This window comes from Carettochelys insculpta, chromosome 2, assembly GCF_033958435.1.
Source record: "Carettochelys insculpta isolate YL-2023 chromosome 2, ASM3395843v1, whole genome shotgun sequence".
In the NCBI taxonomy this organism is placed as follows: Eukaryota; Metazoa; Chordata; order Testudines; family Carettochelyidae; genus Carettochelys; species Carettochelys insculpta.
This window is the reverse complement of record NC_134138.1, coordinates 150,608,077-150,634,050: the sequence shown is the minus strand read 5'-3', so window position 1 is coordinate 150,634,050 and position 25,974 is coordinate 150,608,077. Positions and strand designations below refer to the sequence as shown.

Genomic DNA, 25,974 nt, shown 5'->3' with positions numbered 1-25,974 from the left:
TTGGGTTCCTTTTTCAGCAAAGACAAAGCTTTCTTTTTATAAAAAAAACTAACTTCTCTCAAGGAATTGAACTGCTGCTTCCCGAGAAGAGTAGGATTTACAACCTAGCATGTGAAAGCATGAACTGTCAGGCTACTGGAAATGGTATTAAATTTGAAATGTTGCTGTTACAGCTCAAGGCTCCTGACAGAAGGTAAAACAGAAGATCAGAAGTGCCACTTGTAATCAAAGTAAAGATTTGAGGACAGGACAGATTCTGATCTCACATACAAAGTAAGAAAAGTTAAAAGCAAGAGTAAATGAGATCAAAATCTGTTACATCTTTGCTTAGCAGGGAACAGAAAAAGATAAATTAAGCTGTGCCAAATGTGTGTGAGATTGGTGGTATAACAAGTGTAAGTTGAGTAAAATCTGCTTTCGCTATCTTGCTTTTACTATTTTTAAAAATATCTTCTTGTCATATTTATTTTGTTCCTTCTGGACCTGGAAGAACCAATATGTTGGCTAAAGAGACAGTGCATAAATAGCACACTTAGGGTAGGTCTACATGGAAAAGTCATTTCAGAATAACTTTCCAATCCCTACACACCGCAACCGCTATTTCAAAAATAATTTCAAAATAGGGGTTGGCTTATTTTGAAATTGGTAAACCTCATTGCACAAGGAACAGCGCCCATTTTGAAACAGCTATTTCGAAACAGGGGCTGTTAAGACAGGGAATAGAGCTGATTCCAAATAAGCCATTGTGCGTCCAGTGGTTCTATTTTGAAATAGGGGCTTTTAAGACAAGGAATAGAGACAATTTCAAGTAAGCCATCATGCACCCAATGGCTCTATTTTAAAATAGGCCCTGTGTGTTTTGACACTGTATTTTGAATAGCTAAGTGCTAATGAAATGCATTTTGTGTGTAGCAGTGTTATTTTGAAATAAGCTGTTCTTGAATAACTTTTCAGGAATAGCTTATTTCAAAATAAGGCTGCTGTGTAGACATACCCTCAGGGATATTTGCTTCCACCTGAAAAGTGATAGGATGTAATGTAGAGAAGTTAGTGCACACGGCTCATGTTAAAGACTCTGATTCGGTAGCTTCATGCATGTTACGTGAGTTGCAGGTGACCATAAATAAGGACCGTAGATGGGAACATAAGAACGAATTGTGAGGAAAGAACAAAAGGAATGCTTGGTGAAATAGGCAAAGCTAATCTTGTTTATATTTCCTGCAGTCTTTATAACATTAGTTACCAAGACTTTGGCTGGCTGTGCTGCTGTAAATCTTTAGAAGATTTGATTTTGCTGAGTATTGAAACTGTGCAGCTGACAGTAAAGTAAATGGGGTCTTGTTCCGAGTTAAGTAGGAGTTTTGGTAAAGACTTGAGAGAAACTAGGATTGAGCCCAGTTCTGGATTTTTAACAAAAGAGAGGTGGCAATTCTGAATCAAGCTCACAGCTGTTTGGAAGAATTTCTATAAATTAAGAAGTTCAGTTGAAAGGTATCTTTATTTTCTTCATTTTTTTAAAGAAAAAGCAAAATTAATTCTGTATGATCTCAAGGTTGAAGAGAAGTTGCAACTGGAATATACAACTGATTGTATGAATAAACAACAATACCTAATCAGTTTTTCAAAGTACCCTAAAAAGAGAAGCATATTTTATGTCATAGATTTCAAAGCTGTTCTTTTTCTTACAAAGTTTTACATACTCTTACAGAGATCAAATATATATACAGCGTTAAATTAGTCAAAAATCTTCTTCCATCACAAGAAAGGAATATGCCCCAAAATTGTTCATGACTTTAATGTTTTATAAATCCATAAAGCTATGAATTCAGCCACATCCATAACTGAAAATGATATTCTACACTATTGTCCATTTCCAGTATTTCTGATTCCAAATATGAATTTTAGCACTGTTTGAACACAGCAGTTATTTTTCATAAAAATGCCTTTAACTTTTATTTTTCCTCAAAAAGTATGTATTTAACTGTGAGTCACAGTCATGCAGAAAAGAGGGAAAGGAAATCACCACCTTAGTAAAGAAGTATATCACTAAGGCATAACCCCCACATTAATTACAACTCATTCAGATATGTATACTTTATATCTGTTTTTAGTTTGCAATTATTTTCATCTTCTTCTGGTGGAGATAATCTATTATAATATCCAGAAATGTCTTGGCATTGCCGAAATCAAAGAACCATACACACTTTTGTAGGTATATAGGGATATGATATATAGTGGGTTAGAATACTGGAAACAACTTCAACAATGAAATGACCTGATTCTTGAAAGGACAAATGTATACATTCTGTGCAGTTATCTGCCTCACAGAAGAAGGAAAAATTGTAGAGATTTAAAGAAACTATATGGGTACCATGTCAGAGAATTTTATCAAGAGTTTGCTGAGGTTAATTGGCTGCAGCTGTTGCTAAATGTGTGTATGTTTTTATTTCTACCACTATTTTCTTGCTTGATTTGGAGAGTAGTGATACTGAATTACACTTTCTTTAGCATTTCTTTCAGTATTATTTCCACATTTTGTATTTATAAGATCCAAATAATTAACTAGAGGCTGAAGAGAAACAATGTACTTTTCAGTTTGGACTCGAGTTTTTCAGAAAGGTTAAATTAGTAATGAATATTCTCATGTGAACAGTCCATTAGAAACAGTCTACAGATCATGCCAACTCTGACGAGAGGATAAGATTTTTGAGTAAAAATCTGTAATTATATTGCACTGTATTATGTTCTTTTTTTTCAGGTTTCCTTCTACAGGTTACTTTTAGACACCTAAGAAAATCATTGGGATTCACAAAGTCTGAGTTAGGCATCTCTACAATGAGTGGCAAGAGATAGGTACCTCAGACTGTTATTCATAAATGCCAGCCTACTAGGCAGGAAGCTGCGTAACCTAGCCAGTGGGAGGTGCCAATGAGGGAAGTGTACGATCTTTCCCCCTTAAAGAGTCACTTGAACCAAGAGAGCAAAAGTGCACTAGCATGAGGATAAGTCTATAGCCTGGTGTTTATAGACTCATGCCCTGCCCTGGGATGTGGGAGATGCAGGATTCAGTCTTGCTGCTCCAGTGAATTTAATTATTTATCCGGAGTGCAACAGGAAAGACTGAGGGAGCCCTACATCTGAATATCCCAGAGCCCAAGTGCTTGGAACATTCCACCCCTCACTCAAAAATCATGAGGGAGGTTGTCCTCCTCCTTTGACCCCTCCTCCAGCTGCTCTGGGTGAACTTGCCAGAGTATTTCACCAGCTAGGAGGATCTGGAGAACCATATTACAAAATAGTTATGGTATTAAAAGGCGTGTTGATACATTCAGAGAAATGAGCTCAGATTAGGAGGAACACCTGGAAAGTACACACTCTTATGAAGTACATTAGTTGGAGGGTGGTTTGTTGCCATTGAAATCAGATGAAAAAAAATCAAATAATTCAGAAAAAAGATTAAACAGATTATTGTAAATTAACTATATAAAACTGTGGAGCTATTGTGTATGCAGGATGAAGACTGAAGGGATAAATTAAAGAATTCTTCTGTGGAACTGTGAAGAATGTGCATGAAGGAGGAAATGAGACTGGGCATATCTAAGAGTATAAAAGATGACCCAGTGAATAAAGATTTCTTTCTTATGGGTAAGCCTGAGAGCAAGTAAAATCTTTTAAAGAATATTGAACAGAAAGTGACTGACAAATACTGTGGATAAAAAGGAAGCATCCAAATGTCCACTCAAAATTCTGCAGGGGAACAAGTTTGTTAGAGATTCTGAGAAGCAAAGAAGCCAGGAGACTTATGTAGTGGTACCTCTGCAAAGAATGGAAATACATTTCCACGAGAAAGACTAATACATGAGTTCTGGTCTATGCTGGAAAATTAAGTCACGTGGGAAAAACTAGGGTTACCATATTAAAAAGAGGACATCCCTGTGAGGGAGTGTATTTATTTCAATATCTACCAATAATATATAGAGTGCATTGATACAACATGAGTTGGAAGATATTGACACAGCCACACTCCCTTTCAGGGGTGTCCTCTTTTTTGAAAGGTCAGATTAACTGTGATTCCTGTATCTCTGAGCAGCATCGTTAAGCCGACCTAAGTCTCCATGTAGACAGCTTTAGGTCAACAGAAGAATTCTTCCATCAAACAAGACGCCACCTCTCAGGGAAGTGGGTTACCTATGCTGATGGGAGAACCTTTCCTGTTGCCATAGGAAGTGTCCAAACCAGCGGTGCCCAATTGAAATTTACCCAATAACTGTAGCCCACCCGCCCCCAGTTAGGCACGCCTTCCCCCACATTACTCACTCCAGGGCCAAAGCTGCACTGCGGCTGGAGCTGCCGCAGCCTGAGCCACAGAGGGCTGAAGCTGCGCCGCAGCTGGAGCCACTGCTGTGCAAGCCACCTGGGACTGAAGCCACGCCACGCTAGCCGCCCCACGGCTGGAGCTCATCGGGTCCAGAGGAGCTGCCTCCCGCGCTGCCACCATGCACTTGTCCCTCCAGCCTCTCTGCAAACATGCCCCACCACAAGGTACAACTTTGTCACATTACACTGCCCCATTCGCCATATATGGCGAACAGGGAGCATATTGGACACCCAGGGTCTAAACTGAACAGCAGCTGGTCAGCAGTGCAGTTGTAACACTGTAGAGTTTTAAATGTAATTAAACCCTGAAGGAAAGTTGCAGAGTCTCTGCAGTGGAAAACAAAATCATTTGGTAATACGTGTTTCATAGCAAGACTGCAGAGAAGGACACAGCTGAGCTGTTACCTTTACTTTTTGATTAATATGACTGGGATTAAAAATTACTGTAAAATGTACTTTGAGCTCCAGATAGTTTTAGTACTGTAAAGAGGTGAAAGCTAGGGTTTATTCAGTACTCCAGTAGCCTGAGTCTCACATTTCCAAAGCTGCTCAGACGGTCAGTGTAGGAGGGTGTGCGGGAAGAAATTTACCAGGCTGATAAACAGTCTTGCTACTTGTTCTCTGTCCTATTTTCTGTGTTCCACTAACATTCTATTTAAATCAATGACATCTTAAGGCCTGTTTGCTGCAGTCAACAGTAGTTGAATGGTATTAATGGGCATGGTATGGTGCTCACTGGCTAAGTCTACACAGCAGCGTTATTTCAGAATAAGCTATTCTGGAAGGCTGTGGCCATGCTAGCAAGTAATTTCGAAAGCGATTTGGAAATGAGGGGCAATTTGGAAACAAGCAGCAGAGCGACTATGCACAAATTGCTCCTTTCGAAATCAACATTGCAATAAAAGGTGGTCATTTCAAAAGCATTATTCCACTCCTGTATTGAGAAGAATACCCCATTTCGCTGTCAATTTCAAAAGGAAATGTGTGTAGCCACTCCCCGGCTGTTATTTTGAAATCACAAGTCCTCTGCGGAGCTGGCCCCTTCCCAGAGCATAGAGACGCCCTGGCCAGCAGCCAGGGCTCTATGGCTGTCAGCTCTGGCTGCCTTAAAACTGCAGGGACACAGAAACCCTGTGCAGGAAACCAAGAGTGTGCTGGCAGCCATAGGAGAATGTGCTTCCCACAGAACACTTTCCAGCACCCCTCAGAACGGCAGGAATCCAGTCAGGCAAAGTCACGGCCAGCAGAAAGGACTCCTGGAACCTCAGGGATCCCAAGGCACGAGGGCTCCCGGGACTCCAGGCAGTCCTTTAAGAGGAGGGGCACCCTGTGGCTGGAGGCTGAGGTCCAGGACCTGCTGGCCATCTTGGGAGATGAGAACATTCTGCTGAGCATAGAGGGACAGAAGTTGAATACAGCCACCTTCGCACTGCTGGCTGAGACCCTGGCCACAAGGGGTCCCCCCTCCCCAGACCCTTGACCACGTGCAGTTGAAAGTGAAGGAGCTATACCAGGAGTATGCGAAGGTGAGAGAGTCAGTCAGGCGTTCAGGGGCAGTGCCTGCCACCTGGCCCTACTACGACAACCTGCACCAGCTCCTCAGCCCCAGGAAGGCCAGACTGCTGGAAAAGACCCTCGACATGGTCGAGCAGGAAGGCGGGGTGAGGAGCCAAAGCCAGAACCCTCTGCAGCACCACCAACCCCATGCCGAAAGCCACTGGGTGATGACAGAGACCGTGACGATAAGGGCAGGAGCCAGGGGACCCTATATATTTTCGTGCTATTGGAGGGCATGAGTGGAGCCACCTCCGCCCAAGCCTCCCCTGAACCTCCCAAGGCACCCTCAGGTAGGACCGGGTGTGGGCCACCCTTGGCATGCGGGGGGGCAGGCGGTCCTTGCCACTGCTGGCACAGGCCTGGGCACATGGCCAGCAGCCCTGGGGATGGTCGTGGTCGCTGTCAGGGAGGGGCCCATTTGTGGGAGGTCCCCATGCAGGGCACATGGCTAGGGAAGGTAGCAGAGACTGAACTAGCCCTGCCACGGCCCAGCGTGGACAGACCCCACAGTGGCTGGGCTGGCCCAGGGCCCCACCCACGGAGGGATGGTGATGGGGATGTGGCCACAAGCCCACAGTACCCGGCCACCCTCTCTCCTTATGTGTTCACAGCCTTGACATCAGCAGGCCACCCCAGCCCCCTTGATGTGCCAGGGAGCCCTGCAGTGGCCAGCAAGTGGAATGGAGTGACACCCACCAGGACTGGGCACCATCCTGGGTGGGCCCACCTCTGCAGCCAGGCTGGTGACTTAATGGCAGCCCACACAGCTACATGGCAGGAGCAAAACCTCCTGCTGTGGGAATGGCTCTCCATGGAGCAGGCAGCCTGGGACTGGGTCTTGGGATACCTCAATACCCTAACCCAGGCCATTGCCAACCACCTGGCTCAGCTGCCCACTCCATAGATGGCCTTTCCTGCATTCCCTGCCCCTACTCCCCTGCTGCCCCTGCCTCCCTGCTGCCAGGGCAGAGAGTGCTGTCAAGGTTAAAAGCACAAAAGTGACACATTATTAGAAATATTAAATACCAATATAACATTTTTCAGGGTGCTTATCACCTTACTACCTAAGTGCTGAAGTACCTGAATATTTTCTCACTGGATAAGAGCCTAAAGAGTTTATTTTTATGAAAAGGATATTAAATCCCTCAGTTTGACAGATAAGAATAGTTCTGCAGAGGCTTTTGCCCTGCTCTATGCTGTTAATGAATGATTATAGAACTGGAAAAGGTATATATGAGGGCAAACAGAATAATATGGGTATTAATAGATGCAGCCAAGTATCTTAGATTAGCTCTATGCACCTTTAGAAAAAAAGATTTAGAAGGAACATCTTAGGTATAAAGAATTTGGAAAAAAATGTCATGGTAATCAATGCTATAAGGTTATCTGTGATAGTAGGAAATGAAGGGAGAAGAAGATACAATCTGAAACTAAGAAGAAATGTTTAAATAATATTATTTATTATTTAGTGATTCATTAATAAATGGAATAAGCAAAGACAGCAACACAAATAGACAGGTTTAAAAATTAGGCATACTGACACACATACCCAAATACTATTATTGTGCTCAGACATTATCCTTTCACATATTTGTCACCTTACTCAACTTAATTTCACTGAAGAGTTATGACAGGGGTGGCCAGCCTTTTTGCATTGTGGGCCACATGGCAATTTTTACACGTTCCAGGGGCCTGAACCCACTCCCCCACCCCCAGCATTAATCCCTCTCAGACCCAACCTCCCCCCCATCACGAGGCTTACCCCCTCTCAGCCCCAAAACCACCTCCCCCATCACCAGGCTGAACCCCTCTCAGCCCAAACTACCCTCTAGCCCAAGTCTTAACCACTCTAAGACCCAAAACCAGATTAAGCTACCTCAGACAACACTTCTTCTCCCCCACTGCTCCTTCACAGCGGCTGCCACCTCCTCCTCAGCACAGCTGCACATCTCCCCCCAGCATTTCTAATCCCTTCCCTCACCTGTGATGTGGGCAGCTCCCTGCCCTGCTGTGCTGAAATAATGGAACTCAATTTAATTGGTTTAACAGCCAGATCCCTCCTGTCCCCCTACCGAGAGGCTTAAAAGATTCTGTAATACTTTGCTCAAGTGTTGAAGAGTTCTAGCAGCAAACCATTTCTTCCCGACAACGGAAGAAAATGTTGCCTAGGACACAGCCTGGGAATCAGTGTGTAAAATCTGACATAAAGGAGTGCTTGTGATTTAGCAGGAGGCACTCTTCTTTTTCACTCAGTAATGACCAATAGCCCAGCATGGTGACATGGCCAGTGTGGAACTATGACTCAGAAATAAACGATACAGTATAAAACTGAGGTCCTGACTGCCTCGTATTTTCACCAGAATCGATATTAGACTGTCAATCCCTGCCATATTCTAATCCATGTAATTTATTTTTCCAGACATTTCTGCATACTGCTGGTGGTGCAAAATAGAGTCTACATATTGACAGTGCATGACATGAACACTTCATTTATATTTATACAGCATGCCAAAACCTCAACCATTCTAAATTGTCAGAGCTCCAATCAATCAATGTTTTTGAAATGCATTAAAATCAGTGGAGCCACACCAACTCACAACAAACGAGAATCTGTCTGGGTGGGGACCAAAGCTCAGGGGGCTGCCCCCCACCTCCAGTGCCCCTGGCAGCCTACAAGCTGGTGGGAGGTGCCAGGCTCTGGGGCTTCCCCCCCTTATGGTTCTCACCTCCAGCAGTGCCCCCTCCCCACGGCATGCAAGCTATTCAAATAAGGCCAAGTTCCAAGGGACTGTGCCTGGCCTCCAGCACCCTCTACTGTGGTCTGCAGGCTATTTGGGGGCTGCCCTCCCCTCCAGCAGCCCTCCTGCAGCCTGTAGGTTCTCCAAGAGGTGAGGGAAGGCTCGGGGGTTGAGAAGAAGAGCTACTTACCCAGTCTCTGTGGCCAGCAAAATGGTGGCTCTCCAGACCTGTTGGTCTCTCTCTTGATGCTGCCGCTGCCCCAAGTGGCCACTCTCTGTAATGTATCCCTCCTGTCTGGGACCCTCCCTTTCACCTGCCTCCTCCTGCCTATGCCCTTTCCATACTCTGGGAAATCCTGGGATTTCAGGCATCTCCAACTTTCCTGGCACAACAAAACCCTGACCTTGGTTTAAGTGAGGGTAAGAGGAAGCTGCATACCAAATTTTGTGGTTGTAGATCTTACAGTTTAGGAGTTCTTGAACAAACATAGCACAAGCAGACATAGATCGATAGATAGAACTAATGTAAAATGCACTTTATAGAACAGATATTAAATTGGTAATATAAGTAGGCATAACTACACTGAGGTTGATGGGGTTGTACCCCTCTCTGGCCTCATTAGTTCAGGAAGTGACTAGCTTTCTGAAACATGTACAGTAAAACTCCTATTGAAAATATAGGGCTTGTCTACACTTGCGCCCAACTTCGAAGGGGGCATGTTAATCAGGGCGACGAGTGATTACAAATGAAGTGCTGCGGTGAATACGTAGCAATTCATTAGGCTAATTCTCCTCTGTGGCAACTCTGAAGCTTCAGACTTCGAAGTGCTGGCATACATGTAACTGTGGGCACTTCGAAGCGCCTGTGCCACACTGAAGTCTCTTTACTCCTTCGAAGTTGCCGCAGGGGAGAATTAGCCTAATTAAGTGCTGCATATTCACCACAGCACTTCATTAATAATCTCCCGTTGCCCTGATTAAAATGCCTCCTTCGAAGTTGGGGCAACTGTAGATCCAGCCATAGACATGTTCTCTAATCTATTATATATTTGAGAGAGCTCCACATTAGACTCTGACAATGGGCCATATCCCTCTGTCTGATCTCACTTGTTTTTTTTCCACTTTTGATACATACTACTGATAATATGGGCCATTTCCACCTTGACTGAATAGACCTCGTCAGCTCTGGCCCTCCCTTTTACTGGGACCCCACTCTTTAAATACCCCTCTGAAACCATACCACATAACCTCAGCTATGCAGAACACAACACCATCAACAGCCTTAGGAACAACTCTGACATTGTCATCCAAGAGGCTGACAAAGGAGGTGCTGTTGTCATCATGGAATAGGGCAGACTACCAAAAGGAGGCTGCCAAGCAACTCTGCACATTCTACAAGCCTCTGTCCCAGGATCCCTCTGAGAAATACAGAAAGAAACTACAGCATCTGCTTCAGACCCTCTCTATAAAAACACAGGAACAAATCTACACAGACACACCCCTTGAACCCAAACCAGGTTTATTCTACCTGCTACCCAAAATCCACAAACCGGAGAATCCCAGACGCCCCATCATCTCAGGCATTGGCACCACAGGACTGTCTGGATATTGGGACTCTCTACTTAGACCCTATGCTACCAGCACTCCCAGCTTTCTTTGAGATACCACCCACTTCCTCAGGAACCTGCAATTCATTGGTGACTTTCCTGAAAACACCATCCTGGCCACCATGAATGTAGAAGCCCTTTATACCAATATTCCACATGAAGATGGACTCCAATCTGTTAGGAACATTATCCCTGATGAGACCGAGGCACAAATGGTAGTAGAGCTTTGTGACTTTGTCCTCAGCCACAACCATTTCAGATTTGAGGACAATTTACACCTTCAAATCGGTGGCACTACTACGGGCACCCACAGTATGCCAACATTTTTATGGCTGACCTGGAACAACACTTTCTCAGTTCTCGTCCCCTCCTCTACCTGCGCTACACTGATGACATCTTCATCATCTGGATCCATGGGAAGGAAGCTCTTGAAGAGTTCCACTGTGATTTCAACAGTTTCCACCCCACCATCAACCTTAGCCTGGACCAGCCCACACAAAAGATCCACTTCCTGGACACTACTGTGCAGATAAGCGATGGTCACATGAATACCACCCTGTACTGAAAACCCACAGACCGCTATGCTTATCTACACGCCTCCAGGTTCCATCCAGGGCACACTACACGATCCAGTGTATACAGCTGGGCACTAAGGTACAACCATATTTGCTTTGATCCATCAGACAGAGACAAACATCTACAAGACCTTTACCAAGCTTTCTTCAAACTACAATACCCACCTAAGGAAGTGAGGAAACAGATTGACAGAGCCAGACAGGTACCCAGAAGCCACCTGCTACAAGACAGGCCTCGCAAGGAAAACAAGAGAACACCACTGGCCATCACATACAGCCCCTACCTAAGGCCTCTCTATTGCATCATCAGTGATCTGCAACCCATCCTGGACAGTGATCCTTCATTCTCACAGAGCTTGGGAGGCAGGCCTGTCCTCGCCTACAGCCAGCCTGCCAACCTTAAACAAATCCTCACCAGCAACTATAGATCACAACACAGTGACTCGAAACCTGGGACCAATCCCTGCAACACACCTCACTGCCAACTGTGCTCACATATCTATACCAGTGATATCACCACAAGACCTAACATCAACCATACCATAAGGTGCTCCTTTACCTGCACATCTACTTATATAATATACGACATCATGTGCCAGCAATGCCCCACTGCAATTTCCATTGGCCAAACTGGACAGTCTCTATGTAATAGAATAAATGGATATATATCAGACATCAGGAATGGTAATATACAGAAACCTGTGGGAGAGCACTTCAATCTCCCTGGACACTCAGTAACAGATTTAAAAGTAGCAGTCCTAAAACAAAGAAATTTCAAAAAGCAAATGGAGAGAGAAATCTCTGACCTGTAATTTTTTTGCAAATTTGGCTCCATCACCCAAGGATTAAACAGAGTCTGGGAGTGGCTGGCCCCTTACAAAAGCAGCTTCTCTGGTCGGGGTGTGTTAACATCTCCACATTAGACTCTGACAATGGGCCACATATCCCCCTGTCTGATCTGACTTGTTTTTAACTCTTTTGACACATACCACTGATATTGGGCCATTTCCACCTTGACTGAATAGACCTTGTCAGCTCTGGCCCTCCCTTTTACTGGGACCCCACTCTTTAAATACCCCTCTGAACCCTCACCCCCCCTCATGCATCTGATGAAGTGGGTCTTTGTCCATGAAAGCTTATGCTCCAAAATATCTGTTAGTCTATAAGGTGCCACAGGACTTCTTGTTGTTCTCTCTCTCTGTGTTTCTGGTTGTTCAAGAACTTCTCCTAAACAGTAAGAACTAGGACCACCAAATTTGGTACACTGCTTCCTTTTATTATAAAAGCAATGTAACAATTTGGTTGTGTCAGGAAAACAGGATGTTCCTGGAATGGGATTGCTTCTCATGAAACCAAACAGAAAAGAAACAGAATCACCAAGCAGGTAAAAGGCGCTGACTGGGGGCATGTGTCCTCAACTGGGACTGATCAAGTCCTCAGCCTCCCACTCCCCCAAGCATCCATTAGTAGTCCTTTCAGAGCCTCAGTATTGGGACTTGAGACTATTTTGGTAGAATTCACCTGCCAAGTCCTTATTATCTCCTCAGTAGGTCTTCTTTTTTTCAAGCCCTTGCCCATGACTTGCCCCTCTGTTGAGTCAGAGGAGCCATTGCCCTCTTACTCCACTACTTCTTTCTGATCAATCACTCCTTGATCTGTTGTCCCCTTTTCTAGCACTTCTTTCCCACTCCAAGATCTCCAATGCGTCAATCCTCTCTTCATTTGTCGTATTATGTTTATGTAATTAAACAGTGCCCACTGAGAATTATCTGGAGAAACTACCACCACAATTTTTTTTCAGTGGACCCCATCATTAGAGTCTCTTCTGTGTGTTCTGCTCTTTTACATAAAGGAGATGAATCTAGTCAGTTCCTATCACCACTGCACAGGGCAATGACTTTACCACATCCACCTTCTGACACTCAAACTTTTCTTCCATTTCCCATTGTTATTTGCTACAAGGTAAGTGTTCTTTTCCTTGTGGAAACAATGGAGTATTATCATCACCCTCTTCTGTTGTCTCTGCAACCAAACAAAGGTGCTCTGTACAAGACAATGTAAGACTGTCAAATTCACTATACCCTTTGTGGTTCTTTAGCCCAGTGTTTCCCAATTTTATCTGGCCATGGAACCCTTTCAAACTCAAAAGACTTGCGGAACCCCATTCCCACGTTCTACCCCCTTTGATCCCAACCCCACCCATCTCCTGGCTTTACCTTCCTAAGCCCGTAAATCTGCCCCCCCAACCCCAAGCTTTACTCCCATCCCCAGGATTAACCCCTCTCAGCCTCAACCCTGCCCCCCCCACTTCCTCAGAATTAACCTGCCTCAGCCCCACACCAGCCACCAGGAATAACCCATTCCGGGAGCTGGCTGGGGGAGACTGCGCTGGGCAGCCATATGCGTCCAGCAGAAAGAAGGCTGGCGTGGAGGTGTTCTGCTGGTGGGAGTAAGCTGAGCTATGCCCCCCCCGAGAGGTGTAGCTGCTCAGGTAGTGAGGCAAGAGAGGGGCACTCGGTGCAGCTCCCTTCCCTGGTGCTGATGAAGTAGTGTAACTAAATTCAATTGGTTTATGTGATGTAGTGAGGGATACGTGTGTGTACGTGAGTGGCTCACAGAGAGTGTGGGGCTTCTGCTGAGGGCAACCTAGGTGACACCTCTGGACTGCAGACCAAGGAGGAGGTGGAGCCTGAGGGGTTTGAATTGGAAAGCAGGGAGTCTGGGCTGGGAGAGAGAGAGACAAAGGAGGGGGCAAAGTCCCGGCTCGGGGCTCCTTCGGGCCTCCTCTCACCAATATGGATTGGACTGGCTGTCCCAGCCTGCTGCACTGACTCTTCTGTAAGATGCTGCGTCCTGTTGGCTAATAAACCTGCTGTTCTTCTGCTGAGTGAGGGTCACTCCTGTCTGCGGATGGGGCGCAGAGCTTGGGGACTCCTGAACCCCATCACAGTTTAACATCTGGATCCCTCCTGCCACCCTGCCAGCCATTAAACCAATTAAATTTAGTTCTACTGTTTCAGTGGTGGCAAGGCAGAGAGCTGCAGAGGAGTCAGCTACTGTAATGGAATTTTCTCGCGGAACCCTTATTTTCACTTCGTGGAACCACAGGGTTCTACGTAAGAGCATTTGGGAAACACTGCTCTAGCCTACTTTGATGGGAACTGTCTTTATTCCATGCCTGCCTTTTACATTCTTGCACCCACAGAACTTCACAAACCCAAAGTCCATGGATGGGCAGTCTTTCTTCATATGTCCTTTGCCAGTACATTTGTAACAAACCACTAAGTGAGTGCTAGGGGCCCTCTTCTGTGCTTCTTGTGTTTCCTTCCCAGACTTCAATGAATGGAATTACTCACATTTCTTTCCCTCCTCCCCTGATATAGGGGGATGGAGCTCTTCTTTGTGGAATGTCTGCTTCCACACACTCCTCTGTTCATTTTATAGTGTCTGCTAGCAATTCTGGCTGATGGCTTTGAACCCAAACTCTTGCAGTTGCGGAGAGGCTCTGTGTGAACTATTCAAGAATAACTGAGTATATTGTAGCCTGTGTTCTATCCAGCTGGCTTCAACCACTGATTGGCTCAGTCAGATCGTTTTTGCACAAAAGCCTGGGAATGAATCCGGGTGTTCCATCTGGCAATCTAAATGTTTTGATGCTATTTCTCCATCTTGTCTAAAATAGTGGCCTCCAGCATGCCTGACTTGGTACTTGAAAGCCCCCAGAGCCTCAGCAGCCAGGTAAGGGGCTAGCTGTAATGCCCACATACCCTTGTCCTATCTAGCCTCATTAGCCATCTGCTCAAAAGTTAAGAAAAAGACACCAGGATCATCCCTGGGGCCATTTGACCTAGTCTCAGGCCCCTTGCCTAACTCATAGGAACTCACCCACTAGTGCAGGACCTGCTGCTGTAACTGGGAATGTTCTTGGATCAAGTCCCACAAAGTTCACTCCTGCTCAATCTACCAACTCAGAAACACTTGCCCCTCTGCTGGTGAGTATTCTTTATCTCTTTCCGTTGCTCCACTACCAGTGCAGTAACTCCTCCATTATGTCCAGAGCCCACAAGCATCATGTAGGTCAACTTCCAGGCCACCCTCCTTCAACTGAGCAGATTACAATCCCAAATAAATGTCACATGTCATAGGGTGCCTCTTCAGTTACCCAGTGAATAGGACCACCCGGATGCAGCCTTTTCTGTGGGCTCGCAGTCACACTTTGAATCCTCTGTTTCTAAACAGGACAGGACATTGTACAGGTGTACAGAAGGCCCTTCACACATCTTTGCTATTCCACTTGGCTCACCTTAAGAGCTTCCTCATTATTCCCCGTTCCTCCCAATTATATATCTTCACCATTGCTGAAGCAATTTCCTCTGGAGCTCAGTAATTGCCAACCAGTGTCAGTAACCCCCACCAGCAACAGGACGATGGACTGCAATTAAGCCTACAGCCTTCTCTGTGCTGCAGCAACCTCTGTGATCAGGATGCTAGCACCAATACAGTGTCACAGGGTCTGACAAGGATTCAGAGTTTGTCTTCTTTTAAAATAATAACCATCAAAGAAAATTCAATACCTCAACCCTTGTTAAAATGATAAAGGGTTTGTGTAAATCTTCTAATGCCAGAAACTTCAGAATTAAGGCTTTTCATTTCATGTTTAATTAGTGTGTTTCGATAGTTCAGGAATCTGAAAAGTGCAAGTGCAGTACAACTTCACCTAGTATATTAATCCTATCAATGATTAGGGAAAAGGATGCTAAGTTTATTCTAGAAGGAATATGAGACAGCTACCCAATGTACAGGACATCAGGCATCTATTTTGCCTCTGTCATTTTGTAACACCTTCTCTCAATATGCCATCACATATAGAAGCCTTTACAAAAATCAATACAAAAGAAGTTGTTTGACTATTGTAATATTTGATTACATTACTGTGGGTGAAATTAGAATCTTACCAATAGTTTAACTTTGTTTTCAATATATATTTTCAGGGCTTGAATTTTACTGCAAACTTGATTCATTTAATAACAGCCATTTGAATTACTATTATCCCTGTATTATTTCCCATTAATGTAATTTACCTTCACATCGTCAGGTATATTTTGTGTATCTCCAGATCATTTATTTTTATAACCTCAGGTTGATTTTTTCTAGGCATAAGAGGCTGCCTACAAAGGTGGGGTTTTGCCAACAGAACCACATCTACACTGCTTTTTTGTGCCGGCGGCAGCTTATGCTGGGGAGCAAAAATGCAAATGAGCATTCACTTGAATTTTTGAGACTGCCCATTTGCACACTGCTGCCAGCAGTTTGGGTTAGTGTAGCCAGAGACTCTGATACATAAATAAATAGTTGTGTGGGGGAAACAACTGAAGAGAGGTGGAAAAAGTTCCCTTCTGCCATCATATGTAATTAAAAGCATCACATTCTATAAACCATCTTCACTGTTTTACTATATATGCTCAATAGTAATATTGGGCAACAGTAATATTACAAAGGACTTCAAAGTAATAGCATTATGACAGCCCATCTCAGACTTCTTGAACTGTAATGTATTTTTTAGGAAAATACAAAATCAAGAAGCAAAGTAGAGGGGGATCAATTTAAAATGTAATTTAGCTAAAAATAAAATGGAACAAGTTAAATATTGGTGGCCATCTGAATCAGTTGAATTAATGTTCACAGCCTACACATTTGCTAGCACCACTGAAATATGCATTAGTTGCATTAGGTCTTCTTTGTCACAATACTTTTTGGTTTTCTTTCTCAGTATCTAGGGGTATTCATTCAGCACAGTATGCAAATGCTCAACTACTTCCAATAGCTAAGACTACATTGTGACATAGGAAGAACTGTCCTGTGGTAATTTATAAATGTATTTGAATTAAGGGGGGCAGGCAGGAAGGAAATGAATGGCTCAAGATGAGCCTTTACTGAGCAAACACCTGAGAGCTGCTGAGCCACAATGCCAGAAACCTTGGCTCTGGGGACTCTGGCTCAATCTTCTACTGAGTCTACAGAATGGATTTTGACTAGAAAAGACAAAGCCTGGGAACATGGCAGAACAAGGGAACTATACAGTGGGGCTTACAGCCACCACAGACTCCAGGGGCAAGATGGGAAGGGGGTTTGGCTCCTTGCCCCAGAAGGGGCAGGGTAAAGTGTGGAACAGGCAGGGCCTAGCACAGTCTGCAGTGTTCTTCCCACACACCCCTATACACACTGTGCAGAGCGGCACTGCTGGCATTTCAAAGGGGCCCAGAGCTCTGGTTTCTGCTAAAACCACAGCATAACTGCAGTATTCAGACGCCATTGTACCACATTCAATTCTGTAAGGAAAGTGCATTTCTCTTGGAAACTACATAACCAGTCTCTGCTGTCAATAACCAGTATATTATCACATATAATCTATTGCATGCTCACAACTACGAAGTATTAACTCTGCCTATCTCACTGATAAGCACTTACTCTCCATGCTGATTTCAACTTCCATTACCTGATCTTGGGATTTCTTTTTCTTCTTCTTCTTGCCCCAACACCCTGAACTCTCAGCATCTTTGCCATTGGCATCACCACACAGTAACCCATCGAGTTCATCTGTTCCCATCTGCTGTCCCTGAGATGTTTCTGCAGCGAGCCTGTATGAGAGGTTCCTCAAAATACACACACAGTTTTCAACGGTCTAAAAAAGAGAACAAGAGGAAAATAGGCTAAAAACCTCTCCCTTTTTAAGTATCCATATTGAGTGGAGAACATAATCAATCTTTGCATATACATGTGTCCAAAGATATTATTTTCTGTTTCTTTCTAAGCACTCTTTAGACAATTACCATTTGAAAAGTTTAAAAACCATGGTAGGGCCCCAAAGACTCTTTTTATAGAGAAATAAAGTACTGGACAATGTTTTTAATAACATTGCTACTGTGGTTCTGAATTGCATGCCAAATTCCACATGAAAAAGCAGCAGAGGCAGAAATATGGCAACCAAGATCCATACAAAAACAGAATGCAAATTGATTTCGGTCCCAGCTAATAGAAAGAAAAATGATGCTATTATTTTTAGCAGAATTTATTTCTCCTGTCAATTCTATGAGAAGCAGCAGCGAGAAACCTTTAAGTGGTTCTGAATTTAATTTAATCTGTTTATATACTATCTACCCTTTTTGGAGTTTGCAAATCTTAAGTAATTTCCAGTAGTTCCTGCTTCCAGTCATGGAGAAAATATCCAGGAAGACCCCTTCTGTATCATGGTATTATGGCCCTTCTGTGTATGATGTAGCTGGGAAGAGGTGGAGTGTGTCTCTTTATAGAAAAAATGATGGGAAAAATTTAACAGAACACTTTCAAATCTCAAAAACAGGTCTGATTTGGACTTATTGAAGGCTAATTCTTATTTTCTTTAATTTGGTTTGTAAATTGTTTAGTAAAAACAATATGCCCTTCATCTCCTGGGCGACTGAAAATGTGGTTAATCTGTTTAGGAAACTGAACTGCTTTTTAAATCATTATATAAAAATCTAATGAGGATCCTAAATCTTGGCTCCACCTCGGAGATGTGCATGAGCGATATGAACATAAAAATGCATAAACAGTGTAAGCAGAGAAACAATCAGTACTACTATCGTGCCATTATCGAAATAAAGAATATGTCCATTATTTTTCTTAGTCAGTTCTTTGCAGGGGATGTGCTCCAAATAAGTAGCATGGAGCCCATTTCTGTGAGATTTGGTCACACGCTGTTATACATGGAGCTCTGGTGCAGGTGTGCAGCTGAAGTTCTGCACATCCCTTGGCTATTCCCTTCCATGGAGATGAGCTTTAGGACTGCAGAATGTACCAGCATGCTTAGGCTAGTTTACAGAACATACAATGGTTCTACTGCTGCTTAGTGGATTTTAGAGCGGCGGACGCCTCTTCAATTCCCTGCCAGATTTATGGATGTATTATTATTAGTAGTAGTATATTACAATAGCACCTATGAAGCCTGGTAAAGGATCAAAGTTCTATTGTGCTACCGTGTTGTGTAGACAACTGAAAATACCACTGTCCCTGTCTGCTTGCATTCTGCATGTTACACAAAAGCAGCCACTTAAATGCAAGTGGTGGGACATGTGATCTAATAATAAAATGAACACAATTTAGCTGAAATCCAGAAGTCCCAGTAAATCAGACATGGCCGTTGCTCAGCTCAGTTACTCAATGCAAACCAGGATTCTTTGTAAAACTAGGATAAGAAATGCAGTTCCCGGTTCCATTTGATGGACCAAATTCACCCATGGTATAAAGAGGCATGACCTTCATGGATCTCAATGTCATTACATTAGTTTAAACCATGTTTGCATTTGGCATTATGTGCTTAGGATGACATGAGCTTTTGGAGGAAACTGGACTTAAGTTTTGGCAGGCCCTGGAAATACTTTCATATGTTATGCAGCTGTAATTTTAAGGATATCCATGTTAGTCTTTTACTGATTTGAGATCTTCAGGAGAATGTTTGTAATTATTAATTAAACATAGTTAATTCATGTTTCAGGCATAAATTTGTGATCCTACATAAAATTAAACATGTATTTTGGTGCCAGCCTATAGAAATGGTTATTTAAAAAAAATCACAAATATTTATCACACAGGTGTATCCAAGTTCCACTTTCTATATAAAATTGGAACTATCACTGTTAAATGTGGAATATCTGCAAATGCTGACTTCGTAATGGCAACTACTTCATAAAAACACTTCATAACTGTTAATATAGCTCACAAAAGGAGTTGGCAAAGCACCTCAGATTATTTTCAGAGCTGGGAATGTAAGTTCGCACAGAGCTTGATGCATTGGTATCTTTCATAAGCCTTTATTTATTTATTTAATTATTTAATTTTATCTTATTTTCCTAATAACAAGAGAGGAGAGAGAAAGAAAAAACAAAGAACATACTATATATAACACATATGCAAACACAATTCCAGAGCAGCCATATGCAGCATATGGAATCACTGCTCAGAAGAAAACTGAAAGAATAAGAGCCAAATTCTGCCTTGCTCGTATCCCCAATGAAACCACCACACATTTTTAAATCTCCTTTTTCATTCTTTGTGTTTCCATTTCTGAAAAGACATAGATGACAAACCTTGCTATCAATTTCACTGCTCCCAAGAGCAGACTGAATCACATACAGCAATGCATCAGTAAGTCCATCGCACTCCCTCATTCTTCTGCGGGCCTCCTCTCCAGCAGAGCTGACATTCCTACAAGACAACAGTAAGGAAGGTCACTGTTTCCCCAGCATTGTTGTTTGCTTTCTATAATAAAATATTTTCATCAAATCTGCTTAAAAGAGATTTTTTCTCTTGTAGTGTATACATCATCATTTCAGATATGGGAGTAGTAAGAACCGCTGTGAATGAGGTAAGGAAACACAATATAGAGGGGAACAACTTTGAATGAGTTTGTCGTGTTAGATGATTTTAGATGTGGGAGGATGCTGAGTTTAGGAACATTCTGGACTATTTCTGAGCCAAAAGAACCTAAATCTACTAGAATTTGTACAAGGATTATTCTTTTTCTTAGGAAAGAAATTTATTTTATTTTGAGGAAAATGTTTTTAACTATCTCACCCCACACTTTTTTTTTTTAAACTTTGAAAAGTTTGGAGGGTTTTCAAAACCCATAAACATCTTTTGGGTTGGACAGTAGCACCTTCACTAGTGAGGGTTCTTCACCCTCCTGACCAGCGTTGCCTAGAATAAAAATATTGTCAAAGCACAATGTGAAACAGCTGGTATTCCTCAACAGTGTTACTCTGTTGCTTTCAACCTCTCATTTTCTCACTCTGAATGAATCTGTGCTTCGTCCACTCTCACTGTGAGAGAACATCACGTGTCAAACTTCTTTTGGGCAATTGTTCACTACACATTGTTGTATGCTGAGATATTTAAAACATCAACTCATATTATGTGCATAGGTCTGAAAGCTTCTGAACCCATTTTTCACAAATATAGCAAACTATCAAATGGCACTGTGGCCTAATTCTGAAGCAAAGATTATTATTAACATACATGTGTACACAAAACTCATACATGACAACACAGCTGACAAAAATCACATTCAGATTGGCACAAATTTGCCTAATTGTTTGCTAATATTCCCTCTCATATTTTCCATCCATATCCAGGCTAAATTTTGTTACTTCCACAAAGGTATTGTATGGATATGCATTACCAACAGAAACAAAAAACCTAGGTATAAACTATATTTTTAAAGTTATCACAGGCATAATTACTCCAGCCAGGACAAGTTAGGCATGTTGAAACTCACTACTCAAAGAATTAAATTAAGCATAAGAGAGAAATAAAAATTATGAAATGCATGGACCCATCAAAAAACTAAAAGAACTCACTCCAAAAGAATAAAATCACAGAGAATATATGCACATTGCTGGAAGTATCAAGAAGTAACTATGATAATACCATACAAGTATGTGTTGGGAGGTGAGTGTGAAAGGCCATGTGTAGTGCTAGCTGACTTTTTTTGATGCCCTGCCTGGCGGCAGCCACTGTCACCCACCCCCCTGTACCATGTGGCAGCTAGTCTGTGGGTGGGGGTCGTGCTTGTCTGATAGGATGAGAAACGTTTTTTTCAGCTGTTTACATGTCGTCCCACCCCCCACAGCCCTGCCCTCCCTGAGAGGCGCCACACATTCTGGAACTTTCCCTCATCTGCATCACGTGGCAGCTGGTCTGCGGGTGGGGTCATGCTTGGATAAGAAACTTCTTTACAGCCACTTACATTTTGTTCTGACCCCCACATGCCCTCCCTTCCCTCTCCTCTGGAGGTGCCATGCAGTTTGGAACTTTCCTGTGCCCAGCTGCACCACGTGGCTTGTCCCCGAACCAATACAAGAATGTGCTGCGCAAGGTGCCAGGCAGCTTTCATGCAGTTAGGGTTACAATTTTCGAGTGCTGGCTGTAATTGGGGTTTTTTTAGCTGCCCAGGGGATGTCTCCCTCAGCAGTCACAATTTTCAGGGCTGGCTGTAGTCTCGGTTCTTTCAACCGCCCAGGGGAAGTCTCCCTCAGTGGTCATGGTTTTCAGGGCTGCCTGTACCTGGGGGTCTTTTAGCTGCCCCGAGCCATATATGTTTCTATGAAGGCAATGTAGTAGCTGTACAATTACCACAGTTTTCAAAGTAAAGTTGCAGCAAGGAATACTCTTGTTCTCAAGGCCTTTTTTGGCAGATCTAGGGGATGTCTTTTTAGCCACCTGGGGGATGTCTCCCTTAGTGGTCACAATTTTCAGGGCTGGCTGTAGTCTGGGGTCTTTCAGCCGCCAAGGGGAAGTCTCCCTCAGCGGTCATTATTTTCTGGTGCAGGCTGGAGTCTTTTAGCCACCCAGGGAATGTCTCCCTCCGTGGTCACGATTTTTGGGCTTGGCTATAGCGAGTGGTCTTTTAGCTGTCCCAAGGTATAACTGTTTCAATGATTCATTGGCGTTTTTAGTGTAGCATCCATGTCCATTTATGGTCTTCTTCTCCAGGAGGCCTAATCCCAGATTCAGGTCCAAAACATAATGAAAGCATAGGCACACTGTTAATAGGGGCAGGTGGTAGGTCTCCCTGGGCGGTCACAATTTTTTGGGGTTGGCCATAGTCGGCGGTCTTTTAGCCACCCCACGCCATAACTGTTTCAATGATTCATTTGAGTTTCAGGGTAGCGCCCATGTCTGCTTACACTTATTCTTCTTTTAAGGGTCTTCTTTGCCAGGAGGTCTAAATCCAGACCTAAGCCTGCAAAGATCTAGTACTTTTGCATCCCGTTTTCAAAAACTAATCGATTGGGACAGGTTTACCACCCCCCTCCCCATTATAAAGAAAGCACCTCTCTTATAAAAGGCCCATTTTGAGACTCTAATTCTTTGCTTTTCTACGTGTCACTGAACTCGAAGTGAAATTTCAGTTCAGTTCAAAGCAAAACATTTTGTTTCAATCCATCACGTTTTTTGGTTTTTTGATTAGCTGAAACATTTTTTAAAATTGCATTTTCAGTACGAATTGAAATTTTCCCTTGACTTTTTGCAATAGCAAAGTAACCAAAAAAATCATTAATTACCCTACCTTGTTTATAATCCCAGACTATCTCTATGACAGCTGTAGCAACTGCATACATTTGTAATGAATAAGAGGTTGTCTGAGCTAATATTATGTATCATACCATTACATGCTTCTTTCATATGCATGTTAACACACCCACAAACAGTTGCAAACAGTATTTGGAATATTTTTGGATAATTTCTTAAACAAAGCTATTGGGCAGCAAATTCCACTTTGCTGCTGTTATATATATTTCAGTGCAAGGCACCAAGAGAAAACATATGTTTTTTATACTTCAGGGGACACAACCAAACATATCTCCCTCTGATTTCTCCCAGGGATGATTTTTCATTCTCTAGAATGTAGCCTCCGAATATGTGGGTCATGTGAACTCTCCAGAGTCTGAGTTCCTCTCCAACCACTTCTGAAGCTGCTCAGCAAAACAACAGTTGGAAGACCTTTACAGTCCCCAGCAATTCTAGTCTCTGGGCTAAGAGCTGATTGCCTTCTTGGTTTCTAACAAGACAAGAAACCTGTAGCCTGTATCCAGTGTATTATAGCTATTGGAATGCATCCTTTGCAGCCATTGTATCTCTTGGCCTGACATTGAATGGCTGCTGAGAATATAGAATTGTCTCCATCCTCCATTATTGATCACAATTGCCACCTAAGCTCCAACTGGCTCAGTAGTCACAAGGGGGAATCTGTGGAACCTGTAATTCTGCTTGCCCTCAATGCTAACCCTCTGCCCAGCTTCAGCAACAGCCACTGAACATGTCCAGTAACTACCACGGCCTCCTTCTAGATGTCTTGGGGCCCTTCGAACTAAAGTGTCCTTCCTTACTCTCTGAGAATTCAGTTAAAATCCAGCCTCCTCATGGTTTCTTCCCCTTTCTTGAGCTTAAAAAAGATAGTCAGTGGCTACAGTGTCAGCATGTTGGTCACACTAGGAAAAGTGATAATAGTAAATCTTTATGTATTTTAACCATGCTCATTTTTTAAATCTTTTTAACGATATAAACTAATTAAAAAGATGCCTGTCCAAGCTTTTGGGTGCCCTAGCACATCAATAATAATGCAGTGAAATCACAGCAGCATTAATCATTTTCATAAGAACTCAGTCAGCACTTAAAAAGTGTTATTTCCACTCCTTTATCATTGTGGGAATCACACCCTCAGCCATCTCCAATGCCCCTACTCAAACAGATGTCTTTTATAACTTGCCAGGAACATGACCAAACTTGAACCATTTTTGACAAAATAATGGGATCAACTTCCACAGGCCTCAGAGAGAAAATTCTGCCAACTGCTCCCTCTCTTTTATAATTACTGGGATCCAGCTGAGGCCTCTGGGCCAGCTACAGTTTTGGCAGTATGTCTAATCTTGAGTTAACATAGACATGGAGAGAGTGGCAAGGCCTGCATTTGAAAGGGAAAGTCACAACCTCCTACCTAGATACAGCTGTATAAAGCTGACTGAATTACTGCTACAACACGTATCAAAGTTAGTATGCATATTTAAAACCAATAAGTACGGTGGCACCTTACAGACTAGCAGATGACGCATGCATCTGACGAAGCGGGTCTTTGCCCATGAAAGCTTATGCTCCAAAATATCTGTTAGCCTATAAGGTGCTCCAGCACCTCCTGTTGTTTTTGCTTTAACACGGCCATCCAAGGGCAGTTGTCTCTAAAATCACCCCTAAGTTGTGATGCCAATGGTGGATGTAATCCCCCAAAGGGACTGATAGCCATTTCCTTTGACTTCTTCTCCAACCTGCTGTTTTAAGTTCACTCTTACCTGGGTTGCGCTTCAGGAAGCTTACTCCTATTTGTGCCCCAAAACCAACTAAACAGAAGCTGACACATGGAACCGCATCATCCAAAGCAGGCAAAATAGGTATCATCAACATGCTGAACACCGAACCCCATGCTTCCTTACTAATGTTCCTAGAGGCTCCATGTACATTTCTTTAATATGGGAGGTGACAGAGGTCACCATGTAGCACTCTAAATCGTCTCAGCATTTGGAATCTTTGAGAGAAAAATCAAAAGATGCAGTTTCAGAAACAAAGAGAGAAAAAGTCCTGTCCATTCCCACCAACAGGAAAAGGTGAGTCAACAATTCGTGATCAATGATATTGAAGGACAGCCCTGGCCTCTCTAGGAAAGGTGCTGAAAATCTTCACAAGCAAGGGATTGAGCACATACACACTCACCTACTCCAGCCATGAAGAAGATGGAGCCAAAGCACATCTGTGATCGTAACTGGCTGAAACAGTAGCAAAAAAAAAAAAAGACAAAAAGACCACAGTCTTCTTAAAATCTTGCTGTTCCGCATGGAAGCAGACAGTTCATCCCAAATCCGACTGATTGTGTTGGTAAAATAACAGTTTTGTCACACCAGGGCCAGCTTCGGAGCTGAAAATGTTTTGATTTACCGGGGCAGAGCTGCTCATCAGCCCAGACAAATTAGGCACTGCTTAACCAAATAATTCAGAAGCTAATTCCCAACCCCAAAAGCAACATTTTATGCGTATATGCATATATTATTAGGATATTGAAGAATATATCTTAAAAAGATAATGCAAGTGCATACGAAGAATGTGATCAGTCAGGTTACTCACTGTCTCCCTATCTCCATAAACATAATGCCAGAATGTAGTGCTGCTGCAAGTCAAGCTCACACTGGGGTCTAGGTACTAAATCTTGTTACCATGGCATTTTACCACATCCAGGGGCCACTTTGGAGGGACATGGAACCCATGGCTTGGTAAAGCCATTGCAGCACCACAGCAGTTATGGATGGTTCTGAAAATGGGGCTGAGGGGACGTCCTTCTACCACTGACACAGTGAGGATGGAGGGGGCTTCTAGGACAGGCAAGTGGCCCAAGAAGACATAGGACATGAGGTGTGATGAATACTGCAGTGAATGCCAGGAACACGATATGGCTGGGCAAAGGAGTCCTGGCTGGGCAAAGGAGAAACTATGCCCATCCAGGACCGCAAAGAAGAGGACACTCCACTTTGCAAATGG

The 25,974-nt window shown here is 43.2% G+C and overlaps 1 protein-coding gene across 1 annotated transcript in view; it reads right to left on the bottom strand.

Annotated features, from left to right (window-relative positions):
• The window catches only part of CTNND2 (catenin delta 2), a 747,444-nt gene that overhangs the window by 156,644 nt on the left and 564,826 nt on the right, over window positions 1–25,974 (bottom strand). Inside the window, exons 11-12 of the mRNA XM_074985959.1 lie at window positions 19,980–20,097; window positions 17,351–17,536 (exon numbers count right to left, since the gene is read on the bottom strand). Coding sequence (XP_074842060.1) covers window positions 17,351–17,536; window positions 19,980–20,097 — 304 coding nt within the window. The remainder of the gene's footprint in view (window positions 1–17,350; window positions 17,537–19,979; window positions 20,098–25,974) is intronic.